This window comes from Lepus europaeus, chromosome 4 (assembly GCF_033115175.1).
Source record: "Lepus europaeus isolate LE1 chromosome 4, mLepTim1.pri, whole genome shotgun sequence".
Taxonomy (NCBI): Eukaryota; Metazoa; Chordata; class Mammalia; order Lagomorpha; family Leporidae; genus Lepus; species Lepus europaeus.
In genome coordinates this window covers 146,970,378-146,987,594 of record NC_084830.1, presented here as the reverse complement: position 1 = coordinate 146,987,594, position 17,217 = coordinate 146,970,378, and the positions used below count along the sequence as shown (strand labels likewise).

At 50.7% G+C, this 17,217-nt stretch overlaps 1 protein-coding gene across 1 annotated transcript; it reads left to right on the top strand.

Annotated features, from left to right (window-relative positions):
- The first annotated feature begins 2,243 nt into the window (after positions 1-2,243).
- Positions 2,244-4,125, top strand: CSF2 (colony stimulating factor 2). The gene is made up of 4 exons (XM_062189781.1): positions 2,244-2,402; positions 2,509-2,550; positions 3,181-3,306; positions 4,018-4,125. Exons 1-4 carry the CDS (start codon positions 2,244-2,246, stop codon positions 4,123-4,125), a joined length of 435 nt encoding a protein of 144 aa, XP_062045765.1.
- The last annotated feature ends 13,092 nt before the right edge of the window (positions 4,126-17,217 follow it).

The following is a 17,217-nucleotide window of genomic DNA, read 5'->3' as shown; positions in this document are numbered from 1 at the left end:
CTAACTTGCCCACGTGACTCCTGCCTGCCCAGCACTTGCTGGCAGTGTCTCTCAGGAAGCCTTCTGATCCCTGGACTCCCAAGCTTCAGAATGTGTTTCCTTGGAATCCTTCAACTCTGAGCTCCCCCATCCCAGCTCAGACCACACCATGGGAGGGCCCACTGCAGCCTGTCTCCCTGCCAGACCTCTAGCCTCAAAGGCCATGTGTGAGGCCCATCAGAGGGTACCCTCCAACCCCACATCAACAAGGGCCGGTGTGGATTGGAAGACAGGCTTGCTGACTGAGCCATGATGATTCATTTCCAAGAGGAAAGTGACTTCCCATCCAGGGGCCACTCCAGCTCCCCCTCCCCACCTTGCCCACAGCTATGGCTCCCCTCCCCACCCCCTAAGCCTCCAGGGAACTGACATAGACCTCCCTTCCATATGGTATCTCTCTGTAGTACCCTTGTCCTCCCTCTGCCCCCCAAGAGCTTCCTGGAGGTAGTTGAGCAAAGGCCTCATGGAGAAGGTGGAGAAGGGCTAGGCCTTCTCCCATGCTCCCACCCTGGCACAACCACCTTGAAACACCCTGCCAGGCTCAGAGAGCAGGGATAGCCTCATGGTGGGTCCCAGAGGCTGGCAAGGAGCCCCAGGGCAATCTGGAGGACTAAGGACTGGCTTCAAGAGCTCAGGCAGTAAAACTGCCACTGCATGGTGAAACTTGTCATGGTAGACTCAGCCCACAGTACCCAGCCCCAGCCACCAGTGCTTCCTGCTCTCTGAGGCCTTGTCTACCTGAGCCAGCAGATGGTCTTCCCTGGTGTTCAACCCCATCAGTCGAAGCTGAATCAGAAACATGGCACCCAGGTTCCCCCTTATTAGAGTGAGGGGCACCTTTGGAGGTGACAGAAGTCAGGGCTCACAAGGATGCACCTTCCAGTAAAACATCCTCCCCTCCAGGACACACTGAAATGCATCTATTGCACTGGCATGCATTTGGTGGAAGAGGGCACACATGGACCCATGCCCTGAGGCCATGGAATTTGAGGTCCTGGGCGGCTTAAGCCGGATCCCTTGTGCAAATACAAACTTGTGCTGTCCCCTCTGAACTCCATTGTGAAAATCAAACACTTGTCAGCCCCTCAAGAGCCTGTAGGTTTTCCAGAAGCAGTTCTTGCTCCCAAAGGGAGGCCGCTAGAGCTGCAAGTAGGTTGGAGCTGGGGCCATGCAGGAAATGAAGTCTACAAGACCTTGCTGGAAAAGTCTTTGTTCCCTGGATGTTGTACAGTACAGGCGCAGCTCTGCAGTCCGCCCCTGAAGCTCCTGCTGCTGGGGACTGTGGGTGGGGATATAGTGCCCACCTGAGAGGGAAACCTGCCCTGCAGAGGGCGACAAGGCTCACATAGCTCAGAGGTAAGTGTCACTCAACCTGAGGGTGCTGAGCCAGGAGTCGAACTCAGAGCCCTGACCTGCCCCAGTTGAGAGCCCCAACTCACCCCTGCTGGGTAAACCTGGACAGCAGCTGTCAGCTGGGCCTCACCCTGGAGGAAGGCACTGCAACATCACTGGCTGATGTACACTGGATGTCACTGCCTCTGCTCACAGAGGTAGGGGTTCCTGGCTGGGCTGAGCTTCTGACTGCTGTAGGTCCTTGATGGGAGCTTGCACAACCCGTCACAGGACTGTGCCATTTCGCTGGACTCTGAATAAGTGAACAGTGGGACAGGACTGTGAGAACTGTACTCAAGTCTCTCACGGTGACCAGAGGAGAAGGGGAAGCCTGAGCCTGGAAAGGGACACCAAGGTCGGCACGGCCCACCCAAGGCCTCCTGAGATCCAGGCAGGAAGGGGAGCCGGGAGCAGGAGCCCCATCTAGGGTCTCCCTTGCGGTGCCCCAGCCACTCCAGGCCAGGAAGGCCAAGCCATGCCTGGAGGCCCTCCAAAGGGAGGGTCAGCCTAGGGCCGGGTCTCTCTCTAGGCATTGCCCACAGAGGGGCTGGAGAGGGCTCAAGGAGGCAGGCGGGTGGCTACAGGTTCTTGGAAGGGCTTATTAATGAAAACCCCTGAGGTGACCACCTGGGAAAAGGCTCACCGTCCCCATGTGTAGCTGATAAGGGCCAGGAGATTCCACAGTTCAGGTAGTTCCCCCGCCTCCCTGGTGTTTTGTGGTCACCATTAATCATTTCCTCTAACTGTGTATATAAAAGCTCTCTTGCCAGTGAGCCCAGTACTCAGAGAGAAAGGCTAAAGTCCTCAGGAGGATGTGGTTGCAGAACCTGTTCCTCCTAGGCAGTGTGGTCTGCACCATCTCTGCACCCACCCAGCAGCCCAGCACTGTCAGCCAGCCCTTGAAGCATGTGGATGCCATCAAGGAGGCCCGGAGCATCCTGAGCCGCAGTAACGATTCTGCCACTGTGCTGGTGAGTGGTGGTGGTGGTGGTGGGGGGAGTGTGGCTGTGCCTGGGCCACCCGCTGGCCCCAGCCTGGTCCTGTCAGCTAGAAAAGTGACATTTCCTTTCTCTGCAGGACGAAATGGTAGAAGTCGTCTCTGAAATGTTTGATCCTCAGGTAAGACACTTCTCTTTGACACACCTCTCCAGGGTTCTCTACCTTTGTGGGAGTGGGGGATTCACTGTAAATGGACCCTCACAGGGTTGTCTACTTTCTCTCCCGGCAGCTGGCTGCCAGGATGGGAGCCAGCATTGTGCTGCCTCAGACCGCCCCTGTGGCAGTCATGTGAGTTCCTTTCTCAGCTGAGCAGCCACAGGCAGACCTAACACTCAAGGGCTCACTGTGGAGACAGGGTGCAGGCTGCAGGGGGTTTTCAGAAACAAGCCTTACTCGTGGGCCCAGGTGAGGCCTCACCCTATCTTCTCCCTGAATGGTGATGTGGGGGTATAAGTGAGCTCCTTCCCTGGGCACTGGGACCCTCTTGGAGGCACCAGGATAAGGGAAGATGACTGTGCCAACTGAGGTGGCCCGAGCTGGGCAGGAAGGAGGCAATGCACACCCATAGTAGATGAGGCAGCGTGTTTGAGTGGGCCAGCCTGAGACTAGTTGGGATTCAGCCTGTGCCTCTCCCAGACCCTACTCTTAGGGTCTGGAGCAGAAACAGGATGGAGTCATGGGGAGGCTGTCCTGTGCCCACTGTGGGCCCTTGTTCGTATTCTGCTCACAGAAGAATGGACACTCTCACAGGAACCAACTTGCCTGCAGACCCGCCTGGAACTGTACAAGCAAGGCCTTCGGGGCAGCCTGGAGCGGCTCTCGAGTACCCTGACTTTGATGGCCAGCCACTACAAGCAAAACTGCCCCCCAACCCCGGTGAGTGGCACTACAGGGCACCAAGCAGGAAAGTCCTTAGGCTGGGAGAGACCCCTGGCCATGGCAGTCAGGACCCTGAAGAGTCTGATGAGTACCTATAGTGAGGGGGCAGCCAGTCCAGAATCATCCCTAAGAGTTAAAGCCAGGGAGCTATGATCATCCTTTTTATCACTGTTGTTATTATTAATGAAGTCAAAGGTGAGAGAAACCCAAAGAAACTCAGAGCCTGCCCAAAGTCTCAAGGTACAGGGCCCAGATGCTATTTGCCAACAGGACTTTCTCCTGGCCTCACGTGGGGTGCCTGGATTGCATGGGAACAAGAAAGAGGCTTGCCTGGAATAGACAAAAGTCCCAAATACCCATTTCTTTTTAAGGGACCAGAGTGAGGTCTGTGGCCTTGAATCTTGTTTTTGAGTACCAGTAGGCAGCCTCAATCCAACTGCTCCACCTTGGCCTGGGATCACAGGGGTGGTCTGCCTGGACAGGGGCAGCCTCGACTGGCACTCTCTCAGGCCCCTGGTCCCAGCTGCCTTTGGTAGAGCTATGTCTGTGACCCCTCAGGTGACACATGGGTGGCAACAGTATGACCTGACTCCCAGAACGGACTTTCCAGCCTTGCAGTTCTTAGAGAGTGCAGAAACACACTACTGCTTTCCCATAGCACCCACTCGCCTGTACTCAAGTGTTTTTTATTTTTCATTTTTTCTTAAGGAAACTTCCTGTGAGACCGAGTTTATCACCTTCAAAAGTTTCAAAGAGAACCTGAAGTGCTTTCTGTTTGTCATCCCCTTTAACTGCTGGGAGCCAGTCCAGAAGTGAGGCAGCGCAGGCTAGCCAGGTTAGCCCTGGTTGTTGACCTCAGAGACTACTGCTCTCCCACCCAAAAGAGCCAAAAACTCAGGATCTTCATGTTGGAGGGACCAAGGGGCCACTGTGGGGACGGCATGGACCTGCCCTGGACCACACTGACCCAGTTATGGGCCTGGTAGAGGAAGGGGGTATGTCTGATACTGTCTGGAATCAGTAATATTTATTTATATATTTATGTTTGTAAAAATATTTATTTATTTATTTATTTAGGTTTATACTCCATATTTATCTGAGGTGTTTTAACGTAATAATAAATTATTTAAAGCTTACTTTTATTTATGCAGTGTGCTGATTTATTTTCAACCATGAGCAAATGCTGAAGATACCCCTTAGCCCCAGGGGGCAAGGAAGGGAGAAGGCTGGCCAGGCAGTGGGAAGGGCCTAGGGCCTGAGGGGCTGGGGTTGTGGGGCACTATGCCAGGGGCAATGCTTTCACAGTTGATCAGAGGAGGAAGCTGGGCCTAGGTGGATCAAGGTCCTTGGATTCCCAATGGCCCCTACCCTAGGTTCACCTGGATGGAAGTCCAAGTGAAAGGGCCTCATGTCTTCCTATCACTGGATGAATAGGCCCACCCTGGCACTAGGAAAAATCCCCTTGGGAGGCTATGGACCCCCATGTCCCACACCCAGGGCTTCAGTCATTCTTAAGGTAGATCAGCAAACAGACTCACTGTTCAGGGGAAAGAAACCAAACCACAGGGGTCAGGACTCAGCCTATTTACCAAACTTTCTCCAAAATGATTTCAATCTTTGACAATCACAATGTTAGTTCATAGTGGGACATGCCTCTAGCATTGTTGTGAACTGTTTTATTTTTATTTTTACATGAAGTTGGAAAGCCATCAGGCATCTGCTCCTAAATCCACTGCTTTCAGGATGAGGAGAAGGTAGCCTCATGCTACTCCTTCAACGATGACCAGGCTAAAGGCCTTGGTCCTGAGTTTGTTACTTGTGTCCCTCCTGGGACTGGACGTGGGTGCATCCCCTAGGCTCAGTTTGTCAGCAGGGCCAGCCTTCTCCTTTGTTAGGTTTCTTTTTCCCGAAACAGTCTATCTGGCTGAAGCCCCGAGAGAAAGGGGCAGGGGAAGGGACACAGGGTCCAGGTCATATTCAGTTGGCTGGGGAAGCAGCCTGTGGCCCTATAACAGCTGTGCACCCATCATTCCACATGCCCTCTGTGTGCCACTCTGCATCTGCTGACAGTCCCAGTCCTGGCCAGAGACCCATGACCTACCTCCTGTCCCACCCCCTGGGCTCAGTAGAGTCCTGATGTGATTACACACGAAAAAGCCTTAGACAAAGAAAGTCTTAGACCACGGGTGAATTTTAGCAAAGACAAGAATCCATGAGATGTGCTGTGGTCATTGAAAATGAATAAAAAGCACATCTTGCCCAGCGATAAGGACCTCTCTAATCTTCCTCATAAGCCAGTGATGACTGATAAGAGGCTAAGCATTTACTTAGACCCACATACATAGGTGTCCCTTCCACAGAAAAGCTGCCAAGCCCAGAGCTCAGACTGGCTTGAAGCCACCTTCCAGTGGTGCCAGGAACCAGTACATGCTCCAGGGTTCTGTCCTCTGGGGGTCGAAAAGCCATTCAACCTCAGTGAAAGAGCCTTCCCATGAGAATTACACAGCCATCTATGCTGAGATTCAGAGAGAATTTTCTGCTGACACATATACAAGGCAAGTCCAGGTTTTCATCAAATAGGATTTTGCTTTCAGTGGCTTTTGATGCTTCTCTTGCTTCCAGGGTCCCTTCAGCAGATCTCCCCAGACCACAACTGAGATAAGGATCCCCTACCCCTGGGACCTGTCTGACCACACTGAGCTGAAGGGGTAGGGGAAGATCAGACCAGCCAACTTCCAGGGAAGAGGAAAAAACAAAGGATGGAGAGTTTGCCACCAGATGAACCAATGACCATGACCAGGTTCTGGGCTCTGCCAGGCTCTCCTGCCACGATCCTGGCCCAGCCCTTGGCTCAGGGAGAGACTGAACACTCACTTTCCACACTGTATGGCTCTTAGGGACCAGAGTTTCCTGTGGGAAAATGAGGGTATGGTTTTGTCCAGGCAGGGTAACCAGGAATGGATTAGGATGCAGATCAGCTGGTAGCTTACTGCATACCTCTACCACCCAGGGCTCTCAACACTATTTCAGAAGCCCTGCTACAGGGAATTTACAGGGAATTTACAAAGGACTTCACCTCTACCCTGAAGGATCTCATTATCAAATACAATAAAAAAGAACATCATATAACAAGGTTCAAATGAACATGGAAAAACTCACCAAAATGAGCTCAAAGCTAGAGAAACTGAGACTTCATTTCCCTGCCCCATAGTAGGGAGTCTACCCCTGCCACAAGGGAGGCCTAGCTAGGAGGGACTATTCCAGGGCCACACTGATGGCTATTATCCAGTACAGACTCCAATTCAAAAGACATCCACCCACTGACGGGAGTGAAGGGTGGGGCATGAGGGAATGGAGATTCAAGGGTGGTTCTGGGGCTTTCTGTCTATGTCCTTTTGCCAAGCCACCCCCGCCCCAATACACAGGGGTCAGTGTGGGGCAGTTCTAGGCCAGATCATAACAGAGCTGGCCATGAACTCAGCCTGACCCAAGCCTGCTTCAGTTTGCCCCACACTTGGGACTCTTTGGGACTGAGGAAACCCACTGGGAGCCCATGACGGAGTTGGCAGGGGAGATGAGGGTAGTGTAAGGGGGCAAGTCTGGGAAAAGAATGAGCTGCCTCTTCTCTTTGCCCACTGTTTGCATAGTCCTCTGTGCTCCCAGCCTGCTTGTCACTGTCCTAGAAGCCACGGATCCTGCATAAACCCTCTGGCTCTTTCCCCATGATTACAGGTGATCCTGACTCTGGGTCTCAGTCTCCCCAGGCAGCCCCCAGTCCTCTCCCCAAGTCAGACCAGGGAAGGCCCTGCCAAGTCATCTCCTAGGAGGTGGGGGGCTTGCAAGTCCATTGTAACTGTGAAGATAAGAGTTTGCTTTTATTTATTTATTTATTCATTTTTGCTAAGAAGATGACTTAAACATGTATTTCTGATTTAGCCAACAGCTTCTCCCAAGAACTGTACTACTGAGCGAAATTACTTCTCTAAGTTCAAGGAAGCCTTAGAGAGCATTATCGTATCCATAGAAGGATGAAAATCTTGTGAGAGGACCAAGAGAAGCCCCTGGGGCCCTGTCCTCCCACAGGGTTAGAGCTGCAGGAAATGCCGACAGAGGAGGCTTGGAAACAGTGTACTGCCAGGGGCGTGGGGATTCCCTGGCTCTGGGAGGGCCAGTGAGGTTCTGGATGGGCAATGGGAGTGGGGGTGCATGAGGACACTTGTCTGGAGCTGATCATCAGCACCTGCTGTTTCAATAAAACCCAGGTTTGGAAATGTTGGTGTATGAGTGTCATGACAGAATCTAACCCCAGTAGGAACCCTATAGACCTGAAGGAGTGGAGGTGATGGCTCCATAACTGGGTTCTTGGAATGGAGCTCAAGGGGTCTCTCAGGAGAAGCCACTGGCCAAGAATGGGGGGATTGCAGCCCTATCTCACTTGACTCTCACCGTGTCTCCAGTGCCAATGGGCACCCATGAAGAGCTCTTTCAGGATCTGAGAGGCTGGTTACTGCTCCCCTTCTCCTTGGATTTCCAGAACTCCCATCAGGTCCTTTTCCAGACCTCCTTCCCAGCATCAGACACCTAACAGCCTCCAGATCCAAACGCCAAGACTTGAGACTCAAAGCCTCCCTCATTTTGTTCTCCACTGAGCTCCTGGGAGCTCTGGGTTTAACCCATCCCTGCCCATCCCCTTAGGCCCAATGTGGTTCCACAGCAATGTCAATCCTGATAAATGGTTCAGCAAATGGGCTTTCAGGCTGCTTGGAAGACAGGGTAGTATGGGATCTGGGGGTAGGAACAGGGCTATGAGACTAGGATTATCCCCAAACTCCTAGCTCCATCTAGACCAGCAAGAGTCATACGATCTTAAAGTTAAGCCCCATTCCATAATCATCCCTTGGGGTCTCTAAGGCATGAGAAGTCCTGTCTCCTGACTAGTCACACTCTCTAGTGCACTAAGTAGAAAGCCCTGCCTGTGAGGAATCCACAGTCGCTCAGGTCCTAAAATACCGCCAGTCTGGATTACCAAGCTCTGACCCTCCCCCTACTCTCTCAATTCTAACCTTAACCCTATTCAGGGAAGCAGTTTATTGACAGTGACTGGGATTACCCTGCCAATCCAAGGAGATTCCTATAACCCAGATTCCTCAGAAAAGATAAAGACCCATTTGTTCTGGAATATGATCACTATTATGCCACAAGCACAACTTGGCCCAGATCGGACTTTCAGGGAATCTGAATCCTTGGCACATTGATGGGCCCTGCCAACTTCAAGTTTCAGAGCACACAGGCCAACTTCAGACCTGATCAGCCCAGCTGACTCCAGCCCTTGCCTTAGGAACCTCCAGACCACCTCTGTTCAACTCCACCTCAAGAGGTCACACTAGCCTCAAGGTCACCAATATGATGAAGCAAAGTAGCTAGATCAGATGTCAGGGGCAGGTACAGAGCCAAGGGCATTCCAATCTGGAGAAAGCCATAGTCTATCCACTAGAACCTGTGAGGTCGTATCCACTGAGTGGACTACACAGGCAGTCTGCAGAGTGCACCAGTGGCTGGGCCATCTGGGATGCCTGGAAGGAAGAACCAATACCTCACTGCCCCAGCTCCCTCTTAGCAAGTACGCAGGACCCTAACCTTGAGCTCCTGATGAAGCATGAGGACCTGAGAGTAGAGGGGTGGGGGCCTACATGTACTCCTTTAATATCATGGTAATGTTCAGGGCCGCAGGATGTGCATAAACCTGGCTTGACACTAGCTTGTTATATGACCTTGGACAGCTACCTCTGTATCTCTGCCACAGGATCCAGAAAGGTAGGTGTACACCAGAGGCCAGACCACAGTCAAGGTGCAGGGTCTTTGTCAAGTCAAACAACCTTATAGAAGTTGGCCCAACTCTGGGGAAACTGAGGTCAGTCAGGCTGACAGAGAGTGTCTGATTGTTCTCTTGGCAAAAATATGGGAAGGGGACTATACCACACAAAATACTGCTGTTTTCCCCTTGACAGCCTCAAACCTTGGTAAAGGTCACTTAATAGCCACCTGTGAAGAGATCCTACAATGAGGGCCACTTGTGTTTTCCTTGTACCTCAGTGGTCCCTCCAGGTGGCATCAGATCTAGACAGTGATGCTGTGATGGCTGCTAGAAGCCAGAAAGCAGATGGCAGGACCATGTGAGTAGTGCTACTGAGACCCAGGTAGGCTGGAGCCCATGGTTTCCTGGAAGCCTGCTCGCACATCTTCTAAGAAGATGCTGGTATACTGATAGGCCAGAGCTCTGGAATGCACTTCTAGACCAAAGAATCAGAGCCTTAACCCCTAGTTGGCTGAGATTGCTCCCAAGCACCCCTTTTCCCTAAGAGGCCAGCAAATAGATTGAAACTATGTGCCTCTATAGGAAATAACTTTGCGAAGGCCTGGTCTTGAGGAAACATTCTTGGTTTTGCTGGGCCCATCTCTAGATCAAGAAGGAAAGCAGGGCAGGGTATTCTGAGCAGACTGGCTCATTACACATCAAGACTTCCCAATGACATAATGCCTCCCTTGACAGGGGCCTCACCAGAAACCACCTCAACTCTATCACCTTTTACCTCCTAGGTACTCCCTCTTCCCACAGAAATCAGTAGTACTGAGGGTGGAACCAGGAGTCCGAGAAACACACAAAAACAGCAGTACAGCCCTATCTCAGATGCTGGGCCTATGGGCAGCCCCTTCCCCCTGTCCCCTTTCCTCTGACAGTATCTGTCACAACCACTATATGCCCACATTCCTTGAATCAGCATCATACCCAAAGGGATCACACTGGAGGGAAGCTTTTGCATCCACTAAATAAATAAATACCTCTTTCAGCAAGAATAGCAGAAGAGGGCCACCTGCTCTTCCTGGCAGGCAGGCAGGATGGCTCTCAGCATGGGACTGAAGGTTGCGAGATACTATCCAGTCACAGATGGGGGCTGCCTCTTTGGCTTGTACCACACATACCCAAGTTGGTAAGACTGGCCCTGGAAATTAGGTGTGCTGTATTCCTAAGCCTTTACTCCCCTTGGCTCCTGGCTGCCCACACATATTTGTGCTTGGTAACTTGGCTCTGAATAATTGAAGAGGAAGGTAAGAGCTGCAGGGACCAGCCACAGACTGTGCCACCCAGGACTACTGAGCAAGCTGCTGGTTGGTGCTGATGGTGCACAGCCAGTCATCACAGATCTGCCAGCTCCACAGTGTTACATGGGCTTCCCAGTTAGGCAATCCAGCACTCAGGTCTCTTCCTGGCCTCAGCTTTCTGATCTGTGAAGTGGCATGTAGCAAGAACGGAGAGCACACAGCCCAGACCAGCCTTCCCTGACACAAAGAGGCACAGATACAGTCAGAAAAACCTGTCACTGTTGAGAGTGCCCAGCTCATCAGAGAACCATGGAGACAGAATGCTCATGGCACGCAGGTCTGCAGAGTAGGTCAGAGCAGGGGCAGCCCCCAGGATGGAGCTGGGGTAAAGGACAGCCATCTCGCCTACTGTCAGTGCTGGAAGCTCCCCACCTCCAAGGCCTAGAGAGGACGGGGACTTCCTCAGGACTACACAGGAGGTGAGCTAGACACAGTTCTTGGGCCTAGCTCCACAGAAGCCCCTGTCTGGGCTCTCAGAAGGGCTGCTGGGCAGAGAGGCCTCACCCTCGGAAATGGTTGACCGATTTCTCTCCTGTGAGGAGACCCTGGGCTATGGCTGCCAGGAAAGATGAAGCTTCACAGTTATTTTGTACTGTGGTTGGAGATAAGCGCAGTTGAAACAGTTTCATGTTGCTGCTGCTGATGCTATCTCAAGTCCAGACCTGCTCTTTCAACCTGAGAGATGATTAATCGAAAACCTTTCTCCCTGTTCTTTTTCTCAACTTCAAGGGAAGATCTGCACAAACTTCCCAGGCCCTGCCCTCAACCCACCTGGACCCTCACTCAAGGGGAAGGCCAGGATCTGCCTCAAGCACCTGCGGCCCTGGAGGCAAATTATTGTACAGTTCAGAGAAGTCTTGTCAACGCTTACACCTAAATAACGAAGACCAAGAGAAAGACACAGAACACCACCAGCACCCCTCAGGGCTTCCTGAGTTCCTCCCTCCTGTTCAGTATCCTCCTCCAACCTCTTACCATACACTAGTTTTGTCCCTTCTTGAACTTCAGATAAGTGGAAGCATACACAGCACACTGTCATTTCTGTTGGACTTCTTTCATTACATGTTGTGTCCGTGCAATTCTTTCTGGTGTTACACAGAGTTGTGGTCTCCTTTTTGTTGCTGACGTATAGTATTCCATTACCTGAATATCCCACAATTTATTTCCTCATTCCACCACTAATAGACCTTTGGGCAGTTCCACTTCTTGGTTCACACTGATAAAGCTGCTATGAATATTGTTGTACTCATGTTTTGGTCAGTGTATGTTTGTCTTTCTGCTGGAGATGCAGGGTATGGTGCAGTTGCTGGGTCACAGGAAGTATCTTGTAGCTGCAGCAGGGACTGCCAAACATTTTTTCCAAGGAAGTCTTTAGTTAAACAACATTATTGTTGGTTTCCCTGTCTTGTGTAGGCACTGCTTATTCGTGTTAGATCTTTCCTTTCCTCTCACGTGATCTGAGCCTGCTTCTCCAACATCCTTATCACTATTGTACATTCTTCTCTACATTGTTCATTTTTTTTCAGATAAGCCAATTGCTGGGAACAAAGCCCAGTTCTCACTGAACCCTCAGCCAAGCTCACAGGGCTGTGGGCCTATCCTCAGTCACTGTGCTTAGGCAAGCTACAGCATAGTATGTTTATGCATGAGAAGGAAAATTGCCCAGTTTATCACTCGTCAGTCTCCTATGCTGCCATGGCTATGACAGGACTACTTCCATGTCCAGTGTCTTTTCTGGAGGTTGTGGCTCACTTAGGGCCAGCTGGACCCAGGTGTGGTGCCAATGCACAGTGGAGTGCAGCCTTTGCCTACAAACCTCCGGGAGACCCCAGGGGGAAACTGATATACTGTTGTCCTATGTGAGGGACCAGGCTCAGCTACAGAGCCGTAGGTACATTCTGGGTCCTCCTGGGGTCCGAGTCCCCAGTCAGCTCCCCAGCATCTCCTGGTGTGTTCATTCTCCTGCCCCCTTTCAAATCTGCCCACTTCTGTCTGTCTTGATAGCCTTATCCTGACCCAGCCCATCTCACTCATACAGACAAGCACCTCAAAAGCCCCATGGACCCTTGTCCCAAAGTAGACCAACCCTCTCTCCTGACAGCCACCATTAATTCATTGCACAATATTTACTGAACGTTAGAAACTGCCATGCTCTGCAGGGACTCCTAACCTGTGAGGTTAGGGGAATTAATCAGCTATGTCCTATATTGGCTACCTGCTGGCTCAGAGTGACTTCCTGGCCCTTTCGTCTTAGATCCTGCCCTACCACTTACTCTTGCAGACACCCCACCTCACTGCTCACCACACTCTCTCCCTGACAGCAGTCCTGGGCTCCAGGAACTCAAATGAGCCACAGCTTTCCTACTATTCTCTGCTCCCTGACTGGAATGTGCCCCAGTCAACTGGCTGACATCTGTCCCCCTAACATTGTTGACCAATATCCACTGGGAGGTAGTGAGTTCCTCTATTGGGTACCCTCTTCCTCAATACCTACTCCAGAGCTTGCCTGCATACCTCCAGGGTCACAAGAGTGTACCGTCATCTTCTCCTTGGACTGTGGAGTTTCTGCTCCAAACTGCTCCATTTCCTGGGTTTGGGAGAACTCCTCCCCATATAGGTGCTGGCAGTGGTTATGTTCCAGAGTTTGAGGAAAGTGAGCCTCTTATCACCTTTGATTAAATGACATGTTCACAGGTTTTACAAAAGGAAAAAGGATGGAAGGGCAACATGAATTTCCCAAAGAAAACATTTGTTGGGGCAAAGGCCAGCAGCAGGCTACAAGAAACTGCTCAGTTCACAGTCATAGACCTTGTTGTCATTAGTCTTATCTACAACAGCCTCTGAAAGGTAAACCACCCTCATCCCTTGGGTCCAGCCAAGGGAGCTAGGAACTCAACACCAGCACAGCTGTCTGCTGCTTTTCCCACTTAATGGACTTGGGAACCATCTCAAAGGAAGCAGCAAGACGGAGGGAAGCCTGGCTCTCTGACAATGTGTCACACTTCCTCCGGCTCAGGGCCTGGGGCAGCCCCGAGCTGTCTTGGTGGAGGACCTGGCTCCTTCCCAGGCCTCTTCCTCTGGCCAGGCTGGATGAGGGTGAGGTCATGTGCTGGGAGGGAGACCAGGGAAGCAGCAAATGCTGCTGAAGCCTCAGCTCCAACCCAGAAATGACACAACAACATAAAAATAACTCATAGTCTCCCCCTCCCCTTACACTTGGGGTGCTCTCCTTGACTGACTTCCACAGCCCGCAGATCCTTCCTCCTGCTAGGGCCTCTCTGAGATGGTTTCTGTGGGCCTCTCCCAGGTTCTCAACTGAAATAGCAGCTCAGGACTAGTGACAAGGCTGTGAATCAGATGGACCCTAACCAAAGAGATGCACACCAGCCAGTGTCTGAATCTGGACAGAAATTAACCACAGAGCCTCAGGCCATGCCCTGGGGCACAGTCCCTCTATAGGTTCCTATGCCTAGGGGGCCCAAGGACAGAGAGACACAGCTTTGGGCTTGGAAACAAAGCAAAATCAGCCATGGACCTGGGTCTCCTGGATACAATAAACACACATGGTAGGAATGAGCATCTTTCCTTAGAATCTGCCAGGCCATAGGCAGACAGACACAACAGGTCCACAAGTGTTAGGCAGACAGATAAACACAGGTCAGGACTCCTGGTAGTAACAGATAGATGGACAGACACTGGCAGACTCAGACAGAGATCAGAAGGGACAGATGGAGAAGCCAACTGGGGACACTGGCAGTGACAGAATGACAGACACAGACAGGTGGATAGATTTAGCCCCTTCCAGTCTGAGCCTCTGGCAGACACACAGACATTGCAGCAGACTGTATGTCGGATAAAAAGTGGTAGTTCCATTCTTGACTAAGTCCCAGATGGTACATGCCCGGAAGCTCTTAAAAGTTTTCCCTCTGCCGGTGCTGTGGCTCACTAGGCTAATCCTCTGCCTGCGGCGCCGGCACACCGGGTTCTAGTCCCGGTTAGGGCGGTGCTGGTTCTGTCCTCTTCCTGTCCAGCTCTCTGCTGTGGCCTGGGAGTGCAGTGGAGGACGGCCCAGGTCCTTGGGCCCTGCCCCTGCATGGGAGACCAGGAGGAAGCACCTGGCTCCTGGCTTTGGATCAGCGCAGCGTGCCAGCCACAACACGCCGGCCATAGCGGCCACTTGGGGGCTGAACCAATGGAAAAAGGAAGACCTTTCCTGTCTCTGTCTCTCTCACTGTCTAACTTTGCCTGTCAAAAAAAAAAAAAAAAAAAAAGTTTTCCCTCTTGGCACTGTGACTAGAGGCTTTGAGGACCTTTGTTTCCAGAGTTACAATGTCCCCAGTCCTGTGAGTCCCAGGAAGGCTGTGGTTCTAATTGTTCCTGGAGCCAGACTCAAGCATCTGTTCCTTCTCCAACTGCTGGTTCACTCTCTAAATGGCCACAAGGGCAGAGTTTGGCTGATCTGAAGCCAGAAGCCAAGAGCTGTTTCTAGGTCTCCCACATGGGTGCAGGGGCCCAAGCATTTGTGCCATCTTCTGCTGTCTTCCCACATGCACTAGTGGGGAGCTGGATCGGAAGAACAGCAGCCAGGACTCGAACTGGCATCTACATGGAATGCCAGCACTGCAGGCAGTGGCTTTGTCTGTTATGCCATAGCACCAGCCCCAGAAGCTCAAATTTTTCAATTGGGTTCTCCTTATTCTATCTCTTGGTTCAAAACCCTTGTGTTATACCTTCTTGGACACAGTTCCACATAATGGTCTTTTATTTGTTAAAAGAACTGTGTCCTAAAGAACAACTCATTATTCTGTCAAATATCACTCCCAAGCTGCTGCTTCAACTATGTCCTCAATAGGCTAAGGCCAGCACTCTAGCATACTAACAGCACAAGGGTGACACAGTATATGATATGACCAGGAGATCTCATGGTCATGGACCTACACTCCCACCCTCTTTGCTGGAAAATGCATCCTTCTTTACTATAAAGCAGATTCTTAGGTCTAACCTAATGTTAAATAAGATCCCATACTAGGGGCTGGCACTGTGGTGCAGCAGGTAAAGCAGCCGCCTGCAGTGCTGGCATCCCATATGGGTACTGGTTCTAGTACCAGCTGCTCCACTTCCAATCCAGCTCTCTGCTATGGCCAGGGAAAGTAGTGGAAGATGGCCCAAGTCCTTGGGCCCCTGCACTTGTGTGGGAGACCTGGAAGAAGCTCCTAGTTCCTGGCTTCAGATCAGCATGGCTCCACTCGTTGCAGCCATCTGAGGAGTGAACCAGCAGATGGAAGACCTCTCTCCCTCTGCCTCTCCTCCTCTCTCTGTGTAGCTCTGACTTTGAAATGAATAAATAAATCCTTAAAAAAAAATCCCATACTAGTGGATCAAAAACTCTGAAAGCTTTGGATGAGACTCCACAGAAGGAACAATCAATTGGTACCTCAATGTGTATTTTTTTATTTGTCTAAATGACAAAACTGGACCTTCCAGGGCAGGAATATCACAGTAGTTAAGTGGCAGTCAAGTAGCCTATTGACATCCTTAAGGCATGGAGTTGTGGACTTCTTTGTGAACCCTGCTTGAGCATTTCTGCCCTCAATCAGCTGATAAGGGATCAACATGCAGCAACAGATGTGACCTGTGAGAAAGGTTTTGGAGGATAACATAGGATTTTGGGTTACCAGTTTGTACAGCTTACCTGTGCCCTCCAATCATGCTTGTGCTTGATTCCAGATGTGCCCCTTCCACCTTGTGACAGATTGTTGCTGGGCCTACCTGATCCTACAGCCAACTCATCATGGTAGTTCTTGCAGCATGCTCATTTGATCAGGATTTTAAGGTCTCTAGGACTCAGAAATATGGTAAAAGTTGTTTTTCAAATGGTGTATAAGTCTCCAGTGCAGACAATATGGCCTTGTCCCAGAAACTTAGGAACAAATGTATTTTCCCACTACTGATGCCTAGAAAACCACAGGCTCAGATGTTTCATATGGCCCTCATAGCAGAGATACTTGTATTGCAGTATATACTGAAATTGCTAGAGCTCTTTCCTACCTGGAGCCCCACTCACAGATGATAGGCTTTTATGTCACTGCAGATGTATAGGTTACAGTGACATTCCCAGGTGTGTAGCAGGTTGTATCCACACCCAAAGAGGCCTGCTTTTTTCTCCATGGTAGGAAGTATAAGACGTACTGATCTGTCCCATAGTTCAGAAAAAATTTCCCAACATGCTCTTGACCACATAGATCCCTGAAAACTTTGATGACATGGCAGATGTGAATGTTCACAGTGCTTATATTCTGGAGTGCAAGTATCTTGCCATGGCCACCAATCTTGTCAGAATGGCGTAACATTGATAGAGTAGACTACTGTGATGTTTTACAGGATGTCCAGATGGTTCAGATCCCACTCTTGGGTTTATATTATGACCTAGGGCAAGGGAGTTAACCTTGCCTTGGAAATTCAAACTGTTGTTTGTCTCAAACAAATGCAAACTTTTTCTGAAAGAGGTAGAAAAGAATGGATTCATCAGATCAGCAGTGACACACTGTGTGCCTGGGACCAAAGCAAAGCAAAGATTCGGCACCCAACAGAAACAGTGGCTGTAGCTGGAACTAAGATTGCTGAACTGGTTCCAGGATCCATCTGGATTTTTGTTAAATTAAGTGAAGATGAATAGACTTGCTTTTGGTCTTTATTGGTAACATTAATTTCTGTCAATACCCCTAGAATGTGACATTGCTTTTATAT